General features: G+C 44.0%; 1 protein-coding gene across 1 annotated transcript in view; it reads left to right on the forward strand.

Annotated features, from left to right (window-relative positions):
- The window catches only part of TNNI3K (TNNI3 interacting kinase), a 340,568-nt gene extending 323,940 nt beyond the window's left edge, over nucleotides 1-16,628 (forward strand). The window contains exons 24-25 of the mRNA XM_020968575.2: nucleotides 9,366-9,445; nucleotides 16,348-16,628. Coding sequence (XP_020824234.1) covers nucleotides 9,366-9,445; nucleotides 16,348-16,424 — 157 coding nt within the window. The 3' untranslated portion in view covers nucleotides 16,425-16,628. The remainder of the gene's footprint in view (nucleotides 1-9,365; nucleotides 9,446-16,347) is intronic.
- The last annotated feature ends 7,671 nt before the right edge of the window (nucleotides 16,629-24,299 follow it).

The raw sequence follows: 24,299 nt of genomic DNA on the forward strand, positions 1-24,299 counted from the left end.
AAGGCAGGGACTGTTTTTTTCCCCTTTGTTGTATCCCTTTGTTGCATAGCTTAGCACAGTGCTGAGCACATAGAATTTAATAAGGCACTTAATAAATGTTTGTTGTTTGATTAATTGGTTGGAAAACAGGCCTAGCTGTGGGTTACAGGCATGTGGTCTGAGCACCAGCCCAGCTAAGTGATTCATCAGCAGATTGGCTCAGATATGATGAATGTTTCAGCCACAATAATTCTCAAAGACATTTTACTACTCATAGGAAGATTGCAATCTGCATTGATGGAGAGGGTCCCATAGTGTAAAATCACTGATTCTTAAAACACTTTAACCTGATAAGTTTCAAGCGTTCATTTCTTAGAATCTTAGCTCAAGACTTGGCAGGGGTCTTAGCGGCTATCAAATCCAAGTCCCTCATTTTCTAGATGCCCAAAGCATCCAGCCCAAAGTCACACAGCAAGTAATGAGGACCATGTGGCTAAGGAAAAGACGAGAAGTCAAAGCTAGAGATGCAGATCTGGAAGTCATGTACACAAGCAATGATGACTAGGTGCCTTCAAAAGAACACTGGCTTTGGAGTCCGAGGATATGGGTTCAGGCCCTGGCTCTGCTCAAGTGACCTAAGGGACTTGGCTGAGAGGAGGTTCCTCCTAGACAAGATAACAGCAAAAGCCCTTCAAAGGTTAAATCCTAGGAAGCAAGACTAGAAGCCATGAGAAAGATCATGAGTGTGGTCATGGAGAGATTGCTGATTTAAAGAGAACTCCTTCTCCCCAGCACATACAGCAAGCATCTCTTCCAGAGGCTAATACAACTGACTCCAAGTTATCCTTAAGATTATTTTTTGAAGAGCTGTAATTTCCCTTCAGAGCCAGGTGATGAGATCTTACCTTGCTAATGTCCAACAGAAAGACCCCTAGCCTAGGTTGAGGTAGTGGAAAGAATGGTGAGTTGAGAAGGGAAGACCTGGGTTCACATCCCAGTTTTTCCCTTTACTCCCTGTGTGACCTTAAGTAAATCACTTGACTTCCAAGCATTCCAGTTTCCTATTCCGTAAAATGAAGAACTTGGACGAGGTGACTCCTAAGGATGCTTTCAGCTCTAAATGAAAGTTCTAGTGGCATCCGGGGTCTCCCTCCATGGTAACCCTATGATTTTAAGATCCACAATTTCTCTGTTTACCTTTGAAAGACAATTGATGGGTTTGATTTTCCTGCAATACACATTTTGCAGTAACCTCTGGCTCCATGACAAGCTTTGACCATTGCCCTTTCACTGTGCTAAGAGCTATAAATTCATCTTCATTTAGGATATTGTAGGGCATCAATGGTGACAAAGACAAAGTATTCTTCTGTAAGCAGCCAGAATGAAATCATGAATAAATAAACATGGTGAGCTTCCTGGATAAATTAAGAAATGTTTATTCATAGAGGAATTCGGAGCACAGTGTGAGCAGGACTGTTGAAAAGGTGAGGCAAATGGGTCTCCATCTCTAATAAGATGCATGCTGCTCCTGTTTAGATCAGAGAAAAGATGATCTGCACAGAAAGACCCTTGAAGGTTTAGAAATGCATTTATTACATACAATAATTCCATTTTAAAGGTGCCTGTTTATTTCTAGCTGAATGCCAAAATATCAGACCAGATGCCTTGAGTAGCTTTTCCCAGGTTTCTTATCAATTCCCCTTTCAGAACAAAATAATACTGAAACCCTATTTTAGATATTTCATTAGGCTTCTCACCTCTCTTTCTCAGTCATTAATTGTTTGTTGGTGACAACAAACAGACATTCTGGGCAGCTCTTTTCCTATCTATGTTGTTTCGTTTGAGTGAAAGGAATGATTTCCAACCTTAATCTAATCCTTCCAGTCAAGATGTGAGATTTCATAGGCTATCTAGCCTCATTATAAACATTTGATTTCTTATGAAATGAAATGGAACACTGTGTCATTTTAATTCCCAATCTTTACTTGGAGAGAAGAAATTCAGAAATGTATGTTCTTCCTTTTGTTTGAATGATGGGAGACTCTGGGTGTAGAATGCTATATACTTTGTTCAATGTTGCTGATGGGTGGGTTGGTTTTGTCTCACTAGTTTGCCTGGGCTCTTTTCCTTTGTGACAAGGTAAGGTTCTCTTGGGGTAAAAGATGAGGCTAGGTCTGAAAAGGGTGTTGATGTCAGTTACAGAGGGCATTAACACAAGTTTTAAAAATAATAGCAATAGAAACAGAATCAAATAAGTAAATGCATGTGTATTCATGTGCTAAAAGTAGCATTACTGTAGTCTGAGGCCAAAAGACCTGCTTCGCCATAAGACATTTGTGTGTCAGGATTCTGGGCAACAGTGAGGTGCTACTGCCAAGTAAAATAATAAAGTACCCCAAAATGAAAACCAATGGATGAACCTTCTCCATGCCCAGATAACTTTAGTACATTTTCAGTTGCATGAAAACTAATTGGACCAATTTGCATGGATGAGAAATTTTGCTGGAAGACTTTAATCACAGAGTAACATAATGGTTTTCTGCTCCACATAGTCAGGGACATGATATTACCTTTAGGAAGATGAATTCATGTGGAGGATTCAGAAAGCACTTGGGCCTGAATTTAGGGAAGTTTGCACCATAAAAAGTCAGTTAGAAAGCTCTGTTTGGGGTTGATATTTTAATGTTTCAGAAAGTAACCAGAAGGCAGAGAGTTAAGGGGCCATTGATGGAGAAAAAAGAATGCCATTTTCTTGAAGAATGAAGTGAGAACAAGGCAGTGAATACTGGGGATTCTCTTTTTCTATAATTAAGACAGAGATATTATGACAATGGGTCCAGTGGTGCTGGGCTTAGCATTTTAAGACTTTCCTCAAAGCCTTCCTCCAACGACTTGTATCAGCATCGTCTTGGGCAGATGATGGAGACTCCTGGAGCCTCACAAGTTCTCTAGGACCCATTTGCTGAGCCCTAAGGACTAGAGGTTCAAGGGGGCTCCCAATTGGAGTTCTCTAGTACTTTGTGCTGTTAATGGTGCCAAACACCCCTAAATTCCAGGACACTTTTTAAGTCTCTAAAAATACTGGGATCCCACCTTTCTCACATTGCTATTGGGAGTAAAAATGCATCCCAGATCTTGAAGTACTCTGTGTGACTGTCCTTGGCTGTTGTTGTTTGTGGAGAGGTAGTGGGGCAAAGTGAGGAAAGGCTGGTCTTGGAATAAGGAAGACCTGGTCTTAAGCCCAGCCTCTCTCTGTCTCTCTCTCTCTGTGTCTCTCTCTCTCTCTCTCTCTCTCTCTCTCTCTCTCTCTCTCTCTCTCTCTCTCTCACACTCACACACACACACACACACACAGACACCAGTTGGGTGACCAAGTCATTAAACCTCTAAATTCCCTCAGAAAACTATAAAAGATGTTAAGTTACCCAGGATTGGATATCTGCATTGGTGGAGATGGTCTCCATGCTGGGAGTTCCTCATACTGGTGAATTCACAGGTCCTGACCAAAACAGTAGGAGTAGTAGTTACAGTGGTGGTAGTGAGTGGTAGTACTATTAGTGAGTGGTAGTGGCAGTAGTAGACATGGTTTCAGAGCACTAATTTAGCATTTCCTGAAATTGTCACAGTCTACTATGAAAAGTAGGAAAGAATTTCCTGGGCTCCAAGATCTTTCTTTGATACTACCACTCCCCTTGACCCATGATTTAGACAAAGCAGGCAGAGGGGCAATGATCATTCTTCTGTGAATGGATTCAATTGTCTGACTCCAGTAACACTATTCCCAGGGCAGGGGGACCAAACCTGGCTTCAGTTACACTTGGCATCCTTCATGAGCTTGAAAAAGAATAAAATATTTTAAAACATGAAGTCAAGGAAGGGAAAGAAAGTTTTCCCAAGCATGTTTCTCCTGCTCACTTTAGTGAGCCATGGAACTCTTAATTTACAGCCTAACATGAAAAATGTTCCCTTCCAACTGCTATTTAAATGAAGATGAAATAGGCAGGAGTTGTTTATGCCTCCACAAATGATTGTGCTGAGTAGCCCTATGTATTTATGGATGCAGGGAGTGAGAGAGAGAGGAATAAGGAGAAAGAAAAACTGAGAGACAGACTGACTGACTGACAGGTGACATACTGATAAATAGACAAACTGAAAGAAAGACTGACAGGTAACTGACAGATGGACCTGCTGACAGACAGAGAGACATCCTGACAGATGAACTGACACCTGACTGACTGACTGGTGACTGATGGAGGCACACAAACAGAGAGAGTATGAGACATGATTTGAGGTCCTGTCCAGAGAACCCCACACAATCAGCTCTGCCTAAAAGTGTGAAAGAGCTGAAAGTAGGTTATCACCTCCTCAAGATAAGATCTAGGAAAGGGGAGAGAGCTTGGTGTGCTATGGGAGAGAAAACACTGCTCATAGAATCAGAGGGCCTGGGTTCAAATTCTGCCTGCTCCTGACATTTGCTGTCTGTGCTGCTCAAGCCAAATTACCCTCCCCAGCCCACAGTTGTGTAGGCTGACCACTGAGAAGCCTTCCCACTCTAGGGATCTGTAAATCAAATCCAGCTGGTCCTGAGTTAAGTCTGACAGCATCAACAGTGTCCTGCCTAAGTGAAAACACCCTTGACCTAGCCAAAGGGAATGCAACATTCACTGAGGGTCTACTCTATCCAAGGCACAGTGCTAGGTCCCCAGGATGGAGCATGGTCCTGGTCTTCAAGGAGATAACAAATCTCATCCAAGAGACATGCGTTCTACATGGTAGAGAGCAATCAGAGCAAAGGAGAGATCCAAGGTCTCCTAGTAAAATCTTCAGAGCAAAGGGACTCTTTCAGTTGGAAAATTGGGGGAGATTTCATGGAGGAGGTGGCACCTGTGTTGGGCTTTGAAGGAAGACAAGAGTTTCCATAGGCAGAGATAGAGAGGGACTATGTTCCAGGAATGGGGCGAAGGGCAGTCAGAAAAGACGCTTAAGAATGCAGGGCACACATTCACCTACAGCTGGTAACAGTGAGTACCAGCCAATGTCCCTCCCTCCCCATGGCTCCCTGGATGCAGCCTGTGCTTGGTTCCAATCAACCTCCTCTTTGGGACCTCTTTGAGGCAGGGACAGCTCTATACCCCTTACCAGCAGGAAGCAATTTCATAAGCTGATACCTTCGCCTCTTACCAAAAGAATTTGGGTCCCATTTACTTGAGGGGGGAATGATGGGGTTAGGATCTAGACCCCAGAAAGGAAAAACCCTGGACTTTCCCAGTTGGCCAAATCTCTGACATTCGCCTGAGGCTATAATACCATCAACTGGCCTTTCATTTTAGCTACACTCAATCTCCCATTTCTGTTAATCTAGCCTGGCCTTCCTTTGTTTTACCTCCCTATGGATAGCCCCTGACCATTTCCCATCATTAATCCTAGCTAGGCTCCATTCTCCCTTGGCCACTGTGGTCCAGGTCCCAGGAGTTCTGTTCACCCCAGTATACTGGTGACTCCTAGGTCCCTCCCACAATCTTTCTGTATATAAGGTCCACCTTGTCTCCATTAAGATACTCAGATTCTTATAATCTAGCCACTGCTGGGATTCTTAAAATCTAGCCAATAGTTTACTAATGTTCAGACTCCTTAAGAGTCTGCCCAATATGATGGATGTTCCAATAAACCTTGTCTTTGGCTGGAAAAAAAAAAAAGAATGCAAGGCACAATTGTGCAGCACTTTGTAGCCTGGTTTGGCTAAAGGAAAGAAGGTGGAATCTGAGCGTGAAAGAAGGCTTGAAAGGGAGTTTGGAGCCAGAAATGCGAAGGTATAATTGTTAGATCAAAGAGATTTGGGGATGTCAGTGAGCTCAGGAAAGACTTTGAGGCTGTAGGAAAAGTGGGACCTCAGAGCAGAGATACAGGCTCATGCTTAGACCAGTGAGTGAGGAAGAATCTTTTGGCCACTCTGGAAGAATGCATTGGATATGGGAGACAGGGTGAAGAGTAAGAAAGTGACCACAGACACAAGTCCAGGCCAGAGGCCATGTCATCTGGGCCTGACCTGGGGGAAGTGATCCAACCTGAACAGAGAGGAGAGGATAAAAAAAAAGAGAGGGGTAGGGAGGGAAGGACAGAGAGGTGGAGAGGAGAGGAATAGAGATAGAAACTGAGAGAGAGAGAGACAGAGAGACAGAGACAAACAGAGAGAAAGACAGAGACAGAGACAGAGAGAGACAGAGGGAAGGAGAAAGAGAGAGAGAGAGAGAGAGAGAGAGAGAGAGAGAGAGAGAGAGAGAGAGAGAGAGAGAGAGAGAGCTGGAGAAGGAGCCCTCTATATGAAGTCTTGTAGTGCAATCTTGGCAATCAAGGCAGTTCCCTATACCTCGACCTTGGTGCCCAGAACTACAAAAGGAGGCAGTTGGACTGAATGAGTGGGCACAATAAAAAAGGCATAGGATTTGGAGTCAGATGGCTTGTGTTAGAATCCTCCTTTTGATTCTACTTCACCTCCCTTAGACTCTGGGGCTGCTGTATTTGATGGCCTTTGGGCAATAAAGTCCTGATCTTATCCCATCTGTGGATGAGAAGGTCTTTGGGCTCAAGCCTCCTCCATGGAGAAGGCTTGAGCCCAAAGACCTTTTTCTATGGAGTTTCACTGATTTTTTTTTCTGTTGTGTGGCTTCCCTGTGTTATGAGATTTACAATGCGACTATGATGTCAGCGTTTACTTGGTTTTCAGTGACTTGTTATTTTTTGCCATTTGGTCAGAGCAGGTAGATGGGTTCAGTGGAGAGGGAGGCTGCATGTGTAGCCAGAGGACCTAGGTTAGATCCCTGTTCTTCTACTAACTCCTCCAATGTCCTTGACAAAATATGCCTCTCTCAGCCTCAGTTTCCCTCATCTGAAATAGGAAGGAGATGGATGACGCACTGGCTCCTGCAATGCCTACCAAGCTAAATCTGTGATCTTAGAGCAATCTGTGGGCCTCTCATGGACGTCAGTTTCTTTATCTGTAACATAAAGGGAGAGGACTAGAAATCCAGAGATGTCAATGCAAAACTCCCGGCTTAAAATGTAATTGAGAAATGTTTAACAAAACAAACAGAAGTACAACACAGATAATGTTCATTTGTGGTTTCCTAAGTCAACTTGCTGCCCCCCAGGGATCTGCTTCTATTTGAGTTTGACCCCCTGGACTAGATGAGTATGAAGGGCCCTTCCAGCTCTGATTCTGTATCCTCCAATGCTCATTCGGTCTCCCTCAATAGGGCAAGGGGAAAGGAACAAGCATTTATTACATGCCTACTATGTGCCCAGCACTGTGCTAAGTGCTTTGCCAATATTAGATCCTTTGATCCTCACAAAAACCTGGGAGGTAAGTTCTGTTATTATCCCCATTTAAAGTTGAGGGGACTGAGGTAGGTGGATGTGAAGTGACTGTCCCAGGGTCACACAGCTAGTCAGTGCCTGAGGCTGGGTCTGAACTTGTCAGTAAGCTGTAGCCTAAGCATAGCTCCACATGTAGGGATATTATTGACAACAATTTTGTAAATGATCCTTGGAATTGGTATGGTTCAGGGGAACAGCTTCTTGGACAGAACCAAGATACTGAGGTTGAGCATCAGGAGACCTTTCATCTCACTCTATGCTCAGGCTTTCTAGTCGTACCCACTTCTCAGATTCTACACACTCCCACACCTCAGGTTAGTAAGAAACCATAGACGGCAGCAATGCCTGCCTCTTCCCAGCCCCCGAGCAATGAAGGGACAGATTCTCTCAGCCATTTGAAACACTTTGAAAGCATACACATATATAAAATGAGGCCATATTATCCTCAAACTAGCACACAAGCTATATTCTCCCGTGTTTTTCAAAGAAAAAAATCCACTTCCAAAAAGAGTGAAGTTCCTGCCTCCAGCCTCCCTGCCCTGGAATTACCCGCTTAGCGTATTCAATAGAAATGTTGCTCGGCGACCCTTCTGTCTTTCGGCCTGATTCTAGGCACAAGCTGTGTCCCTCCACCGCCAACAGAAGGACAGATCTCTAATGACAAACACAGCTTCGCTATTTTTTCTTTGTGTCCCCAGGGCCTAGGATAATGTCCATCTCATTGGCTATTTCTGAAGACTGTTTAGTTTGCCAAGAGAATCTCCCCTCCGGGCCTCAGTTTTACCATCTACACAATGGAGGAGTTTTGACTAGATGACCTCCGATGTTCGGACCACTCCGGCTCTCCCCATCCCCCAACCCCCAGAAAACAAACACCAACAAGCAGGGGAACCTTCCTCACCTGCCATTAGTTCCCAGCGGCCCTCATTGGAATCCGGGCGCCAGCTGCATTGTTGGAAGTTCCAGTTCTCATTTGGCCCCAGCTTCAGCGATCGTGGGGTCCCTGGAGGGTCTCTGGATGCTTGGACAACTGTTGTCCGCCTCTGGCAAGCCTAGAAACAAGGGAACGGGAAGGAAATGGGCAGCCCGGCGCTGTCTGTCTGTCTCTGTTCTTGTCCTGAGGTCCATGTGGCAGTAGTCAGCATCCATCTGTCCCTCATGTTTACTCTTCCTTTGCACAGTTTCCGTGGGGAAGAAGGCCAGACACACGGCCAAGGCCCCAAGTCAGCAATGACGGAAGACAGCTGGGTGGCGGGCCTCTAGTTTTGGAGAGAACTAACTGCGGGAAACCAGATAGCCACCCTGGTGATTAAATATTTATTCTAGAAGACAGTCACATTGCTCTTGAGAATCGCCACTCAACGAGTTTATTATTTTAAAGAGATGAAGTGCTGAGGTCGCCAGTGCAGATTGGCTAAATTGATTTTGATCCCACACTGAATGCCATTCGAATCCCTCCAGGTGTGGAATACCACCCAGCTCTTGGGCATCGTTTGTCATTCACTATCCACTGAACAGCCTTAATAGCCGGCTTCCAAACCATCGGTTTATTGACTTTTATTCACTGTTTTACTCTGGAGACAGAGGCAACCTAGCTTCAGGGAAAGAGGGCTGCAAATGGAACCAGAGGACACCAGGGTTCAATTCTAGTCTCTGACATCAGCTGTGTGACCACAGGCAAGTCACCCACCCCCTCCATGCCCCCAGGCAAGTGCCTAAGACCGAGAGTCTGGAGAGGTGGCTATCGCATTGGTGGAGGGAGTTCTTCTCAGAATGCTCCTTACGCCAATGGAGTCGCAGGATTCCTCCAAAAAGAAAGGTCATCCTTTAAGGATCAAGGATCAGGAAGCAGTTCTGGTGATCCTCAACAGAAAACAAACCATTTTCTTTACCTTGTATTTTTTTCCAAGTTACTTTCAGGGGAGAGGGGCCACTCCCACAAAACGAGCCAAACGTAAGTTCCTGAAAATGCTAACTAATGTTCTGTGGAACTTCTTTTCTGAACTTTTCAGTTCTGGACAGATCCTCGCTCAAGGTCGGTCTCTGGAAGAGATGAGGAGAAACTTTCGGTTCCCGGCAATTGACAAAAATGGTAAGGACCCTGAAATTCTTCAAAAGCAAAAGCTGCCCTTTAGGGGTTGATATCCACTTAGTAAACCAGGATTTTTAAAAATTTAAATTTAATAACCACTAACAAAAACACTCAAATGCCCTTCAAAAATATAATCACATACTACACACTACTATATGTAGACAGTTTTTTAAAAATCCATATTAAATTTAGCAAGTTAAGAGCCCTAACCTAAACCGTAACTAGGGCAGGGTAACTGGTACTTTTTGTCGTGAGTGAAGACTGGATAACCTTTTGTTGAAAAGCCATCAGGCACCAATATCTAAATTAATGATTTTTAAACTTTATTACATTTTTATGTTCATAGCAATTGTCTGGCAGCGTAGAAATCCCCAAGCTTCAATACCCACTTAGCAAGGTTAACTGATTAAAACATGGAGCTACAGATATTTTCTCCCCACTCCTCATTCACCTTTCCCTCACCCTGCCCATGGCAAGCAGGTGTCCAGGGATCTCCTACCACAGAGAGCAGTGGCACAGGATCAGAGAGGTGCCATTTTTTTCCACAAAAAATTCCATATTTTATTTCCAATCCCACAAATAAACAACAAACTCCTCCAATAATGAAAACTGTTCCAGCTCTGAATCTGTGTTTTATGGAACCAAACATTTTGAATGCCAGTCATTTCTGGTGAGATTTCTAATGGTCAGAAGCCAAGGCACAGGAGTGTCAGAGAAGTCCTGTAGTTGACAGCCTTAAAAGAAGGGTACAGCATATTTCATTTTCCCTATAAGGAGATGTTGCATGAAAAACCCAACCCCTTAATTCCATAGATAGAGAAACTGAGGCACAGAGAGCTGAAGTGGGTTAAATGAATTTATATGAGTAATAAGTCATACAACCAAGATTCCTACTGTAGTCCTTTTTATCTAAAACCAGGGCTCTTTTCACTACCCTCTGATGCTACACACATTTCTATCATTCTAGCTAAAAGAAATATGGTGGCAGTCTTCCCAAGGGACACCAGTGTTGAAGTTTCTTCCCTCCCCCCAATTCGGCCACTATCCCAGAGTTTTCTCTCCCACTTAAATGAATTTTTCTTAAGATTCCTTCCATTAATCACTTTGTACCTAGGTTTTCACCTGATAGAATTACAGAATTTTACATTTGGAACATCTCCCAGTAGACATCAGTCCAGCTCATACATACATGAATAAGAATTCTGCCTACAGATATCCAACAAATGATCACGCAGTCTTTGCTCAGAGATTTCAGTGAGGATAACCTGCTCCCTGGACTGGTGTTGCTTTAGCAAAAGAAAGGAAAACCTTGCAACTGTTCTAGGAAAACCCTTCTCTAGCCCATTACAGTGCAGGGGGCTCTTGACTATAGTCTTCGTGTGTCACACCCTTCCTCACCCCCAATGACCCTGATTGTTCACAAGAAGGGAAGGTAACAGGCATGGAGGAAACAGTAGGAAGATCAACTCAGGGTGCATCTTCTATGGGAAAATTGTCCTGATCTTCTCACATGCTCTAGTGCCCACAATCTCAAACCACTTTTTATTTATTTGTTAGCATATTTGCCTTAATATACTTGAACATGTCTTTGCTATCACACCAGTTAGAGCACATGCTACTCCCCCATCAAGGCTGATTCATTCTTGGTATCTGCACCCTTTTCTTCTAGTGTAGTACTTGGTACATAGTAGGTTCTCAATAAAACGTTCATTGATTGATTAAAGATATATCTATACACATAGCAACATTGTGGAGGGATTCAGCAGCCCAGATCTACATCACAGGTAAATGCAACCTCCAACCAGGAACAAGGCACTAGTCATGTAGAAGCCAACTGGGAGGGGTGAAATTGGCACCGACAACTTTACAGAAAACAGAGATTGTTCTCCGTGCCCACAGAAACAACTTCTCTGCTTCTTTAAAGGAGGAGGCCATAAGACAGGCTATGGGAAGCAATGAGGGCAGGAAGTATGAGAGTCTCCTAAGACAGTCAGAGCAACCCATTCTCTCCCCTAAGTCTGGAAATTCATGTTCCCAAGGAGGCTAAGCTGTATGCACTCCCCGCTGTAAGCCTTCTTCTTTGGACTATATGGGGAACTGGAAAATGGGTTATCTAAACAGATCCTACTTCTTAAGGCAAGTGCATTTTCAGGGACTTAAGAAACACAAATGAAGTTAACACACCCGCTTGATGGAATAAGAAATCTGCCCCAAAGGCCCTGAACTGAAGCCTTCAGCTTTTAGGATTTTATAAGTGATTTGGGTGACCTCACCAATGTGCTCAGTCTACAGAGTCAGCGTTACCTGAGGCATTAGCAAGCTATTTAGAAAACTACTCTGAGGAGCTGGATGGATGAAGGTGCAATACCTGGAAATATTAGAGAGGGGCTTTTATGATTTTGACTTTCAGCTCTTGCCTGGAAAGTGGCAAGCACCATTTATCAGCAGCTTTACAACATAATTGTGTTGTCCGGTAACAGATTTTTTTGGGAAGGCGGGGTGGAGGTAGAAATTGTGGTCATGAGTCAAATCATCTCTTTTTTATATATAACTTTAATTTCATTTCCTCATACTTTTATAGATGTGACTATATAGCTATAAAATATGGAGTATCCTTTGAAATGACTTCCCTGACCAGAAGTATTGCATTTCAAAGGGGAATTTCAAAATGGAGCAAATATTTCACTGAAATCTATGTTTCTTGAAGAAACATCACTTGTGGCCAGATTCCATAGGATGGAGAAATAAAAGAGGAATGCACTCACTGTCACCATAGGGACATTTGCCCATTGGGCATCTGTGGCCATTATCAGAGGAAAGGAGATAACTATGAAAACCATCACTGGCACCAGTTTATCACTTTAAGATTTATAGCATGTTTTATAGAATTCTCAGATACATTGGGAGATTTTGAAAGAGAGAATTTTTTCTTTGAAATAGAAGCTCCTGTAGCTGGTAAAGCAAGATCAGAAAATCTTAAAATCCCAAGGTTGGAAGAATGTTGGTTTCCAACCATCCGCTCAGTCCCATACCTGAACATTGAGTGATATCTCCTTGACGATATCCCTAACAAATTGTCACCTAGCCACCACTCGCAGACTCAAGTATTAATTGAGCATCTGTTAGGATTATTGACATAGAGTTGGAAGAGACCCCACTCCTTCAGTTTAGAGCAACTGAGTCCCAGAGAGATCAAGTCTCTTGCCCAAGGTCATAAAATATTCTGTGGAAGAATGGGGAATTACTAATCCAGTATGTTTTCTACTGTAAGGGAGTGGAAGAGGAAAGGAAATAAGCATGTATTGAGTGCCTACTGTGTGCTAGGTACTATACTAAGCATTGCACAAAATATTATCTCATTTGAAATTGATACAAGATTCTTCACATTATGCTAAGCACTGCAGTCAGCCTGTGCCTTCTTGCCATGAGCTAACGTGGGCTAGGGGAAGCTCTCTTGCCAGGTGACAGGCTTCCAGAGGTAGAAACCCTGGGATAATAATAACAATAGTAAGAGTAATAGTAGTAGTAATAACAGCTAGCCCTTATATAGTGTTTAAGGTTCGCAAAGTACTTTACAAATATGGTCCTATTTTATCTTAACAACAACCCAAGGATGTAAGTGCTATTATTATCCCCATTTTACAGATGAGGGAACTGAGAATGAAAGATGAAGTAAATTGCCCAGGATTGTACCCCTAGTAAGTATCAGAGCCAGGATCTGAACTTGAGCATTCCTGACTACAAATCTAGGATTCCAGTGACACTTGAGGATCTTCCTGGAGAGGCTCCCTCAACATATCTGTTGTCTCTTCTGCTGATGGACTTTCAAGGTCTCTACACCTTTGGCCCTCTTCCAGATCTGACCCCTACAAATCTTTCCTTCCAAAGTTCAATGTCAAGGAAGTGAGGGTAGAGTGGAAAGAGTGTTAGATTTAGAATCGAGGGGTCTGGGTTTCACATAGATTACCTAGGTGACCTAGGCCAAATCACTTAGCTTTTCTGAAATGCAGTTTCCTTGTCTGTCCAATGAGGTGTTTGAAGCCAGTGATCTCCAAACGCTCTTCCAGATCTGAAGTGGGGCAGTAGATAGAAGGCTGAACTTTGGAGTTAGAAAGTCTCCAGTTCTAATCCATCCCCAGAGACACTTACTAGCTGCTGAGCCTAGGAAGGTCGCTTAACATCCTTCAGACTCGGTTTCCTCATCTGTAAAACCCTTTGCAAATTGTAAAGCATCATCTAAAATGATTGGTAGAGTTATGATCCCCTCGTTGAGGAGAGAACACACTGCCACCAATACCTAGGTCCAATTTCAGTCACCTCCTTCTATGGCTGAATGGTTCCCAGGCCTCATTGCTGGTAGACCTTTTGGTGTTACCTTCTGCTCTTCCTCTGGCTTCAGTGCCACCCTGAGCTTGGTCCCTGGTCTGGGCACAGAAAGAAGGCCCTCCCGTTCTTTGGTGGTCATATGCTCCCTCTCTCTGGTTTTCACTCGAATCCCATGGGGAAAGTGTAGACCAGGACACAACACAGACCTAGGAAGTTTCCACGGGACCACCAGGGGTTCTATTATAGGCAGGAGAGGACTTAAACCAACTGGGAAGCAGCTCAGCAGACGGTCTGAGAGAATCGGGCCTGCCTCAGGGGCCATAATTTCACTTTGTTTTCATTTTTCGAATATACATGCATTTGTTTTTGCCCATTCTGAAAAAATATGACACTATTTAATTTGGTTAGCATTTACAGAGTGCTCTGAGGTTTACAGAGTACTTTATAAATTGTGTCTCATTTTATCTTCAAAACAACCTGGGAAAGCAACTGCTATGAATTTTCTCCCTATTTTACAAATGAGGAAGATGAGGCAGAGTATAGTTAGGTGACTAGCTTTGGGTCCTACAACCCTTAAGGTATGAGGCTGAATTTGAACTCAGGTCTTCTTAACTCCAGGTCCAAGCACTCTAGCCACTGAGCCATGTATTTTGAAACATGTTCTTCATTCCACACCATCCCCTAACAATACACACACACACACTCATACATACTCACATACATAAACCATCACAACTCACTCACACACATACATACACTCATGCACACTCACATATATAAACCTTCACATACACATACACACATACATACTCACATAAACCCTCTCACACACACTCACACACACACACACACACACACACACACACACACATTGCCTAGCCTGACTTTGTCTTTTCAACTTGCACCTAAGAGGAAAGTGATGAAGGCTGCTAGGAGTCCAGTGGGCAGAGGCTTTCCCATGAGCTGCATGAGTTCCAAGTCTATCTCATGATCTGCCTCAATGATTTTGACAGGGATCTCTCTTGATGAAAGTAGGTCTTCTCACCCATTACTATGTGTCTTGAGAATTTAGGGGAGTGGGTTGGACTTGTAAACTTGGCAGTCCTGGATGAGGGCAGCTGAGCAGCAATGACTGTTGACCAATGAGGTAAAGGCTGGTGGTTGGCATTCACATCTCAGCTCAGGAAATACCATTTCTAATAAACAATTGCACTTCTGCCCAGGGTAGCCTGGGCTCTCATTATTGGCCACATTGTCCTGAGGAATGAGTTCCTTTTTTGGGTTGGGGAGAAATCTGCTTGGATGGTCAGAGTGTGCTGTGTTTGAGAACTGTCCAAAAGAGGGATGGGGCTCCTCAGCAGGTCATGGATGTCCTCCCCTCACTGGGGGACTTAAGAGGAGACTGCATGACCACTTGCAAGGGATGCATGGTAGAAGTCAATAGACTCTGACGTGCAGCATAAAGTTGAGTTCTGGACCTTCCAAAGTGGGGAAAGATTCTCCAAGCAGAAAATAAAAAGCAGCATGGTTTAGGGATTGAAGTATTTGGTGTGGATTTAGGAAGATTTGTGTTCAGATTCTGCCTCTGATGATTTCAGACTAGTACCCATGGACAGAACACCAAATCTCTTCATTGCCCCCAGGCAACTCCAAATTATGGGACATGTTGATCTGTATTAATGGAGAAAACCTTCTACCCTAGCTGTGTGACCTCGAGCAAAACTGAAACCTCTCTGAATTTCAATGTTCTTATCTATAATCTTACTTGCAGCACCTACTGGGAAGTGGGCTATTTGGAGGCTCAAATGAGAATGATAAGGACAATGGCAATGTCAGCTGTGATCACTAATGATCTCATCTTTTTGAAAGGCTGGTTCTGATGATTGCTAACTTTACAGTCTTTGTAAGAGGAAAGAAAGAAAATCATCCTCTCCTTCCTCAATCAGTCAGCAAACATTTACTGTGTGTCTACTATGTGCCAGGCACTGTGCTGAGTACTGAAGATACAAAAACAGAAGCTGGAGTCCCTTCTCCCATGAGGGAACAAAGGTCCAAGGAGAATAGGCTGAACCTGGACCCTTTGTCCAAGCCTATCTCTGCCATTTCATGTCTGGGCAACTTTGGGCCAGTCCCTTACCATCTCTGGGCCTTGGTTTCTTCCTATGAAAAATGAGAGGGTTTGCCCAGATAACCTCTCTGGTTCTTTCAGCCCTGGAGCCATGATTCTGTGATCCCAAATAAATATTAAAACTATACAAGTTAAGTATCAAGGCTCCTTGGGCAGTATTTGTGTGCATGGGTGAAAGCCAAATACCCAACATTCCAATTTCCCTTCAACTCTGCTTACTTCCTAAGTGATAACATTTAAGCTTAATTTTCCTTTCAGTAATGGTGCACCAGCAGCTGCTGACCAAATTCTGTAGATGTGCTGGAGAGAAATTGGTAAATAAACAGCTTACTTATCATGGAAACCACGTTCTTGTCATGGTTGGCTCCAGGCTGTGCTGTAAAAGGAAAGTGAGTGGTGGAGGTAAACAGAGTCATGAATTCCAGCTGAACTTAGGCTCTCTTTGCAGGCTACGTGTCAGACCCCATGAGCCCGATGCCCTTCCAGACCACCCACCATGGGGGCAGCTTGGAGAACAGCAGCTGACCAGCCAGGCATCTACCTGAGGAGATACTGACTCCCCACCGACCATCTCACACCTCCTGGGCAGCCAGGCTTCCAATTACAGTGGGAGAGTTCCTCCCGAGAGATCACTTTAAATGGCTTTGCTTATTTACTGATTCTGTGTAATTTTCAGCCACAAATTGGGCTGTGGATTTATGTCGAAAATATTAAAATGCAAAAGAATGAAGCAAGAAATGGAGGTTGAAAAATTGTTTTTAATTTTGTAAACTAACACTAAGTTAATCACTATATTCATTATTTCATAGTATTATTTGGAGACAGTATTGCAGTCCAGAACGGTCACATGTTGTCATTAAGCTAGCAAGCTTGTTTCTGAGCTGAACTGTGGAGAAACATGGCTTTGAGAATTGGTTGTTATTTTCTCAGAATATTGCTCTCCTCTCTCTCTCTCTCTCTCTCTCTCTCTCTCTCTCTCTCTCTCTCTCTCTCTCTCTCTCTCTCTCCCATTTCTCTCTCTTCTCATTTTTTTGGGGGGGTTTGGGTTAAGTATTTTTAGAAACACATTGAACTGAGTGCAGGTTTGTGCATTTTGACAACAGGCCTTTTGCAGTTAAGACACTTGAATTGAGAGGGGAGAGGGAGGGGGGAAAGAGGGAGAGGGGAAAAAGATCTAGGGAGAGAGGAAAAAAGGAAGGAAGGAAGGAAGACAGGTAGATTAAAAAAAAAAGATGCATCCATCCTCTAGAGCTTTGCCCAGAAATGGCATCTTACTTATTTAAGGTTATTTTTGTCATCAATTTAATTCAAGACAACAAATTTGTATTAAGTACCTACGATGTGCAAGACACTGGAGATGTAAAGACCATCATTAAATGGCTCGTGACCTCCAAGTCCATGATTAGATTCATGGACCCAAATCCCTCTCCTCCGTACAGTGGACAGCACAATTACATGGCACGCTAGTGAGGAATGCTGCTGCCCACTTCCCAGGCAAGAGTGGAAAGTCAAGACCATTGGTCCAAGACCACAGATTTGGAGCTGGGCAGGGTGTCCACCATGCCAAGCCCCTTCTGTAATGCTTCCAGATATTCTGTGGAGTGGAGGGGGAGTAGGGAGAGGCCAACACAAACCCCCCAAACAAGAAATATGTACAAAGAAACACAGGGGGCAGGGAGTCATGAAGTATGGTATGATGGACTTGGAGTTGGAGAACCTGGTGGGCCTCCTTCCTGCCTCTGCTGCTCATCACTTGTGAGTTGGGTGAGTCACAGCCTCTGCAACGAGGAGCTCCCATTTTACAGATGAGGAGGCTCAGTGGCAAGTCCAGGGAAGTCCCGTACAGCAGGTTCCTAGGAAAGGCCTCTGGTCAGAGGCGGCCCTTGAGCTGGGCCTTTCAGGAAGCCCAGGGCTCCCCATCTGGGCAGGTGAACAGAAGGGGGGGAGAGGGGAGCCAAGCAGAAGCATCCATTCCAGCAGCCCAGCTGCCTGAGCTCTCAGCCCCTGGCTTGAATTTCTGAGGCCTCGGTCAAAGCCTGCCATCTCATGTCCAAAGACCCATCACTAAGTGACCCTGCCACTGGCCTAACTCTGTGAGAGGAGAGTACCTGCCCTGGGCTCACATTTCCAAGGGAGAAGCAGAATGTGTGTACATTGGAGTATCCAGACTTGACAGGAGGTGGGAGGTAATCTTAGAGGGGAAGGGACTTAGAGAAAGGAAGGAAAGGGAAAAGCAGAAGGCAGTGTATGAGCTGAGTCTCCAAAGAAGTCAGGGGTTCTGGAGAGACTCTTAGGCAAGCAGTATGGCTATGCAAAGACCAAGGGATGAGAGGCATGTCCTGGGTAAGGGTCCATGACTGAGACCCAAGAAGATGCATCCATGTGAAGGACAGAGTCTTCATGTCCTACCAACGAAGGTTGTTATTGTCACTGTTGTTGTTTAATTGAAAAGCACGCAGCCCAATGCCTTAACCTACTCAATACATTTGCTGCTTCTGGTTTGGGGCAGTCAGAAGAGCTAGGGGCTCAAAGCCCACTGCGGGAGGCGTTGAGGACGAGGATTCAATGGAGCACAGGGACAGGCACAATTTAAATCTTCTTGTGTGCTCTGTACCCTTTTGGCAATGGAGCCTTCTCACAATACTATCCTTAAGTATACAAGATAAAATACCTAGAATCACAAAGAAAACAATCCCAGTGAAATACAGTTGTTGAAGTGTTTGTAAAAAGCAAAGTTGCCATGGCCCCAGGTTATTTTATCACTAAGTGTGAGTGTGTGTGTGGGGGGGTGGATCAGCTTGGGAAAAGCAGCCTCTAGAGAGGTAGGAAAAGTCAGCCAATCCAGGTGATGGCAGCATCACTGGGGCTTCCCTGAGAGGGACTGCACTGGCCTCCCCAATAGCTGGAGCAGCACTCCCATCACTAAGGACCCTGAATGTCTCTCCCCCTTCCTTTGATGAGCTGAGTGAGAGTCTGCGGTGGGTCCAGATGTGGATATTCAAGCCGTGGAGCTTCAACCTAACTTTGTCCTTTCTTAGCCTCTGCCCTCTGCATCCCCTACTCCCATTATGGAGTCAGACACCCTACATCCCACTTAGTGATTCCCTACAGTACCTTTGAAGAAACCAGAACTTACCAGTTACCAGAGGTGAATGATAGGATGGATAAGGCCAGAACTGGGATCGTGGAATGAATGTTGGACTTGGATTAGGGAAGATCTAAATTCAAATCCTGCCTCAGACTCACTAGCTGCATGACCTTGGGCAAATCACTTAACCTCAGTTTGAGACTCAGTTTTCTCATCTGTGAAATCTGTAAGCAGCACCTGCTTTACAGGTTGTGAGGATCAATTGATATAATGTATAAATAATTGATAGGGTTAGTAAGATGGTATTTATGGCTAGAACAAGTAGAGGAAGAAGAGAGATGATGGGACAAGAAATATCTGTGCCCTCTGGCCCTGCACCCTTTCCCTTCCCTTTCAGCTCCTTTAGGAAATGAGCCACATTCAAGAGTAAGAGGGTTTATGGTTTAATTTATTTGGTAATTCAACAGATGAAGAGTTTATGAGTTGAAATGAATACCTAACGAAGTGGGGAGAATCACTGAACAATTTTAACTAAAAGATTTAGTGTGTGTAAGGCATAATGGGCGTCTAATCAGGAGTGTGTTAGGGCAAGGCTGGGATCCTCCCAGGTTTCTAATGAACTGACTGATGGCATATTCAGAGTGTGCTGTTTGTTTCTGGGAACAACCATTCGAGCAAGATTTAAAAAAAAATATCTACATGGCAGATTTTCTGAGCCCCTTTCTTGTTTCATCTCATTAGCCACCTCTTCTCTTCATTCCCTATCTCCTCATGTGTGGCTGGTTCCCTTCCTCTCTAGTCTTGTCAAGTATCTGCAAATAATGAGACTAATGGGTCTTGATTCCTCAGGGTGGGAACCTTTGCAAGCACCAATGCCACCTGTGGGGCTCCCTTTTCTCTCATTAGAGCCCCCAAAATAGGGCACCTAGATCATCTCCAGACTTCTCTTTTCATGATTTTTTTTTCTTTTCTAAAAAATGTCCCACTAATTGCTTCCCCGTCTGCTGGTAAAAATGAACTTTTAGGATCATGTTTTTGCATGCTTAGCACATTAGCCTTTTTTTTTTTTCATGTGCATGGCAACATGAGGCTTACTTTGAAGCTGTTCAATTAGCTATAATTGTAAGCCAAATTACAGCAGCACCAAGAGAGAGATATTCCAACTGAGGGAGGTTTTAGGTTAAATTATTTCCAGGGCTGCCATTTTCCTGGGAAAAAAGGAGAGAAGTTGTAGGGGGAGTCAGTGCTTATGGCAAAGGGGGTGAAGGAATGACATTACCCCAGCCATTTGGACCAGAGCATACCCTTGTTCTGCTTGGGAAAGGCTGAGCAATGGACTCAAAAGTCAGGAAGAAAAGTGAAGGGAGTGCGGATTTCTCCCTTTTTCTTGGGGAGCAATCTTTATGGAATGGACATAGGACTAAGACCATGGGCTCTATCTGAACAGAAGCCTCAGATTGGAATTGGCCCAAGAGCTGTGTGTCCTCTGGCCTCCTGGCCCGGGTCTCCTTTGTTTTCCTTTGTTGTCATCACAACAAAGCCTACAACTACAGGAGACAAGGGAGCCTCAAGGACACAGCAGAGAATTGTGGGTAGAGCACATGGACTGGGGATGATCTGGATTCGAATCCTGGCTCAGCTACTTAGCAGCTGTATGCCTCTGGCCAAGTCACTTAATTTCAGTGTCTCTGCTTTCTCACCAGTAAACTGTAGGATGTGGAAAGACCTCTCTGGTCTTTCCAGCTCTGAGTCTCTGGTCCTGGTTCATAAATGGCTTCTACCTCTGCCCTCCCCTGATAAAGCTCATGGCTACTCCCCACCATGCACATCTGGGAGTTCTACACAGGGTCCCTGGAGGGAGGCCTCCTGTGTGCTGGCAGCTTCTATCCCCAATGCCCACTGCCTGACCAGCCCCTTCCATTTGGGGAGATGCACACCTCTAATGACACTCTTCATTCTTCTTTATATGCAAGTCATCATTGGGGATAGACTAGAACCTACATACAGTCTGCATCCACCTTGTGGCTTTACATTTCCAGATCATATTTGGGGGCCTCCAATTTATCTTCACTTATGGTAATAATTCTCATAACCTTGTCTATGATAATTTACCCAAAGTCATTAAGCCAGGCAGTGGCAGAGAAGGGCTTAAACTCTACATTTGACCTTTTACCATGGCGATCTTGCTTCTCTGGAACGGGGTCAAATCCAAGCTTTTGCTTCTCTGCTCTCCAAAATCAGAACCACATGCACATTCAGTTTCTGAAATCATGGTGGTCTCTGATTTAGGCACCATCCACAATACAGACTACCTCTCATGATGGTGTACCTCTCAGCAATTCCAGGCTTTTCTGTTCCTTTCATGGGATTATAGGATTGATAGCTAGATGAGACTCTAGAGTTTAACTAATCCAATCTTTTTATTTTACAGGTGAGCAAGCTAAGCTCAGGGGATTTGGGTAATCTGTACAAGCTCACCCAGATTATAACATTAATGCTGTCCTCAAAGATCTGCCTCTGTAGGTCATGGGTGGACTTCTTCACTTAATGTCTTTAACCAAAGTCTAGATGACTATTTGCTAGATGTGTTATGGAAAGTCTTCTTTGGGGAGTGTAAAGGAGGATAAAGTCCTTTCTGATTTTGCAATTCTGCAATTCTAGAAATTGGTAGAAATAGGATTAGAACTCAGGCCTTCTAACTATAAGCCCAGGGCTGTTTCCATTATATTAAGGTTTCTTAATTCCCCAACTAACTGACCCCTGGAACAGTTGAATCCTCATTGGAGCCCAGGGTAGATAAATTGCTGCAGGGGTTGGTGAGCCCCCCCCCCCCAGTCTGGGTCCATTTTTCCTTTCCGGGCTTGAGCCAATGTTTTCCTCTTTCCAGACAATTTGTTGTCCTTTCCTGGTCCCACTCTCCTTTTCCAGCCTCCAGTATTTCCATCTTTTCACCCTCCCTCTACCTCTACCTCCTAGAATCCCTACTATTCCTCAAAATTTCCTGTACATATTTATCTATTTACAAGTTACATCCCCCCAGGGGAAGGTCAATTCTCTGAGGGTTGGAGCAGTTTTTTGTATCTTCACACTTTCCAAAACTAGCCAGTGTCTTGTGCACAAATGCCCATTGCATTGGATTAAAATTCACATAGAGGAGAGTGATTAGAACGGATAGAAGTGTGGAGACCATGCCCTTTGAGGATCATTTGAAGGAGCCCAGTCTTTAGGCAGAGAAGAGAAGGCTATGTGGGTCCGTAAAGCATTCTAGGCTCATCCATTTAGACTGGATTCCAACCTGCTCTTTGAGCAGGCAGACATCAAGCATTTACTAAGCACTTATATGTGCCAGGCACTGGACTAAGAGCTAAGGATAGACGTATAAGCAAAAGGCAAAAACATTCCCTGCCCTCAAAGGGCTTCCATTCTAATGGGAGAGGACAGTGTACAAAAGCGAGCTGAAAAGAGGGGAGAAGGTGGGAGGGGAGGTGCCCACACAGGGGAGGGAGAGAGGAGGGGAATGCTATGTATGGAGGGGGGACAGTGCAAGTGGTCCAGTCGGCTGCTACCCAGAGTACTTGGAGAGCAATTTATAATAAGCCACAGTCTCCTCGAGTTCAGAAAACAGAATTAAGAGTAATGGGAGACAAGACAGAGAAACCAATTTAGGCTTCCTGTAAATAAAGAAAAGCTACCTAACCATTATAGCCTCAGGTGGAACAGGCAGCCTCAGGAAGCTCCCCCTCCCTCCAGGTCTGCAAGCAGAGATTGGCCAGCCATTTATCGGGTGTGGTGTTATAGGGATGGGCTGGACTAGTTGGTCTAGACTACAGGCCTCTCTGCGATCCTCTTATACTGTATGGGGCTGATAGGATGATTGAAGCCTGCTTTGCCAATGGAACGTGCTCCATCTATACAATCAGGACTGGGACTGGACCGTCAGCCTGGGTAATTCCCAGGACAGGAAAGTCCCTCTAACAACGCCGGTAGGCTCTCTGCAACTTTTAGTGCCAGAAAATTGTCTGCAGTACTAGTAAGAGTAATAGCTAGTATCTCTATAGCACTTTAAGGTTTGTAAAGCACTTTGGAAAGACTTCTGTTGATTTTCACAATGGCTCTGGGAAGTAGGTGTGATTCTCCACATCTATTATCTCCATTTCATGAATGAAGAGACTCAGCAAACAGCAAGTAACAGGTAATAAATCACCTGAGGGCAGATTTGAACTCAGGTCTTCCTTATCCAGGTCCAATAATCTATTCACTGTGCCACCTAGCTGGCCCTAGGAAGCTAAAGGACCTTTCCTGGGTCACAGAACCAGGATGTGTTGGAGGCAGGACATGAACCCAGATCTTTCTGGATCAGAGCCCAGAAAAGCCAGCTCTCCATCCACCATGTCATGGCTACATATCCTAGATAATTGTAAGTTATTTCATATCCAAAAAATGAATGTTAAAACAGATGAGAGATTGTTTAACACAAAAGGGATGAATTCATGACTAAATGGATTTGTTCTGTTGGAGATTTGTTAACCAAAGGGACACAATCTATCTTTCCTCTTTGGTGCCAAATATTGGCACAGGAATGTTGACCAGAAAATGGTCTTCCTTCCTCCCTAACAAGACTCATTCTCTCACACTTACTAGCTGTGTGACCTTGCACAAGTCACTTAACCGCTTTCAGCCTCAGTTTTGTCATTTATATAATGGGGATAATAGTAGCCCCTATTTTATAGAGTTGCTGTGAAGGTCAAATAAGGCAAAACGTGTAAAGTGGTTTGCAAATTACAAAGCACTTGTGTGAATGCTAGTTGATATTAACATGATTATGATTATGAAATGAAGATAATGTAAAGTACAAGTTATTAATAAACATTTAAAAAATAGTAAAACAAATCATAATCTCTAAAAGCTGGAAGGGACTTTATAAGACAAGAAGCCATTTTTAGTGTGCAAAAAAAATTGAGAGTACCGCATAAAAGTCCACAAATATCCATGGTCGATGAAATCTTGGATAAGGAAGAGATGTGTTAAATGCATATGCACTTTTTTGACTGAATCTGTTATCTAAGTCAGCCAGGTAGCCAAGTGGATAGAGCACAAGACCTAAAATCAGGAAGACCCAAGTTCAAATCTGGCCTCGGACACTTATTAGCTGTGTGATACTCAGCAAGTCACCTTACCTCTGTCTTAGTTTTGTCATCTGTAAAATGGGGATAATAACAGTACCCACATCCCAAGTTTCTTGTGAGGTTACAGTAAGGTAATATTTGTAAGAGCTCTTTACAAGCCATAAAGTGCTATACCAATGCTAGTTA

This window comes from Phascolarctos cinereus, unplaced genomic scaffold (assembly GCF_003287225.1).
Source record: "Phascolarctos cinereus isolate Bilbo 61053 unplaced genomic scaffold, phaCin_HiC Scaffold_5;HRSCAF=322, whole genome shotgun sequence".
In the NCBI taxonomy this organism is placed as follows: Eukaryota; Metazoa; Chordata; class Mammalia; order Diprotodontia; family Phascolarctidae; genus Phascolarctos; species Phascolarctos cinereus.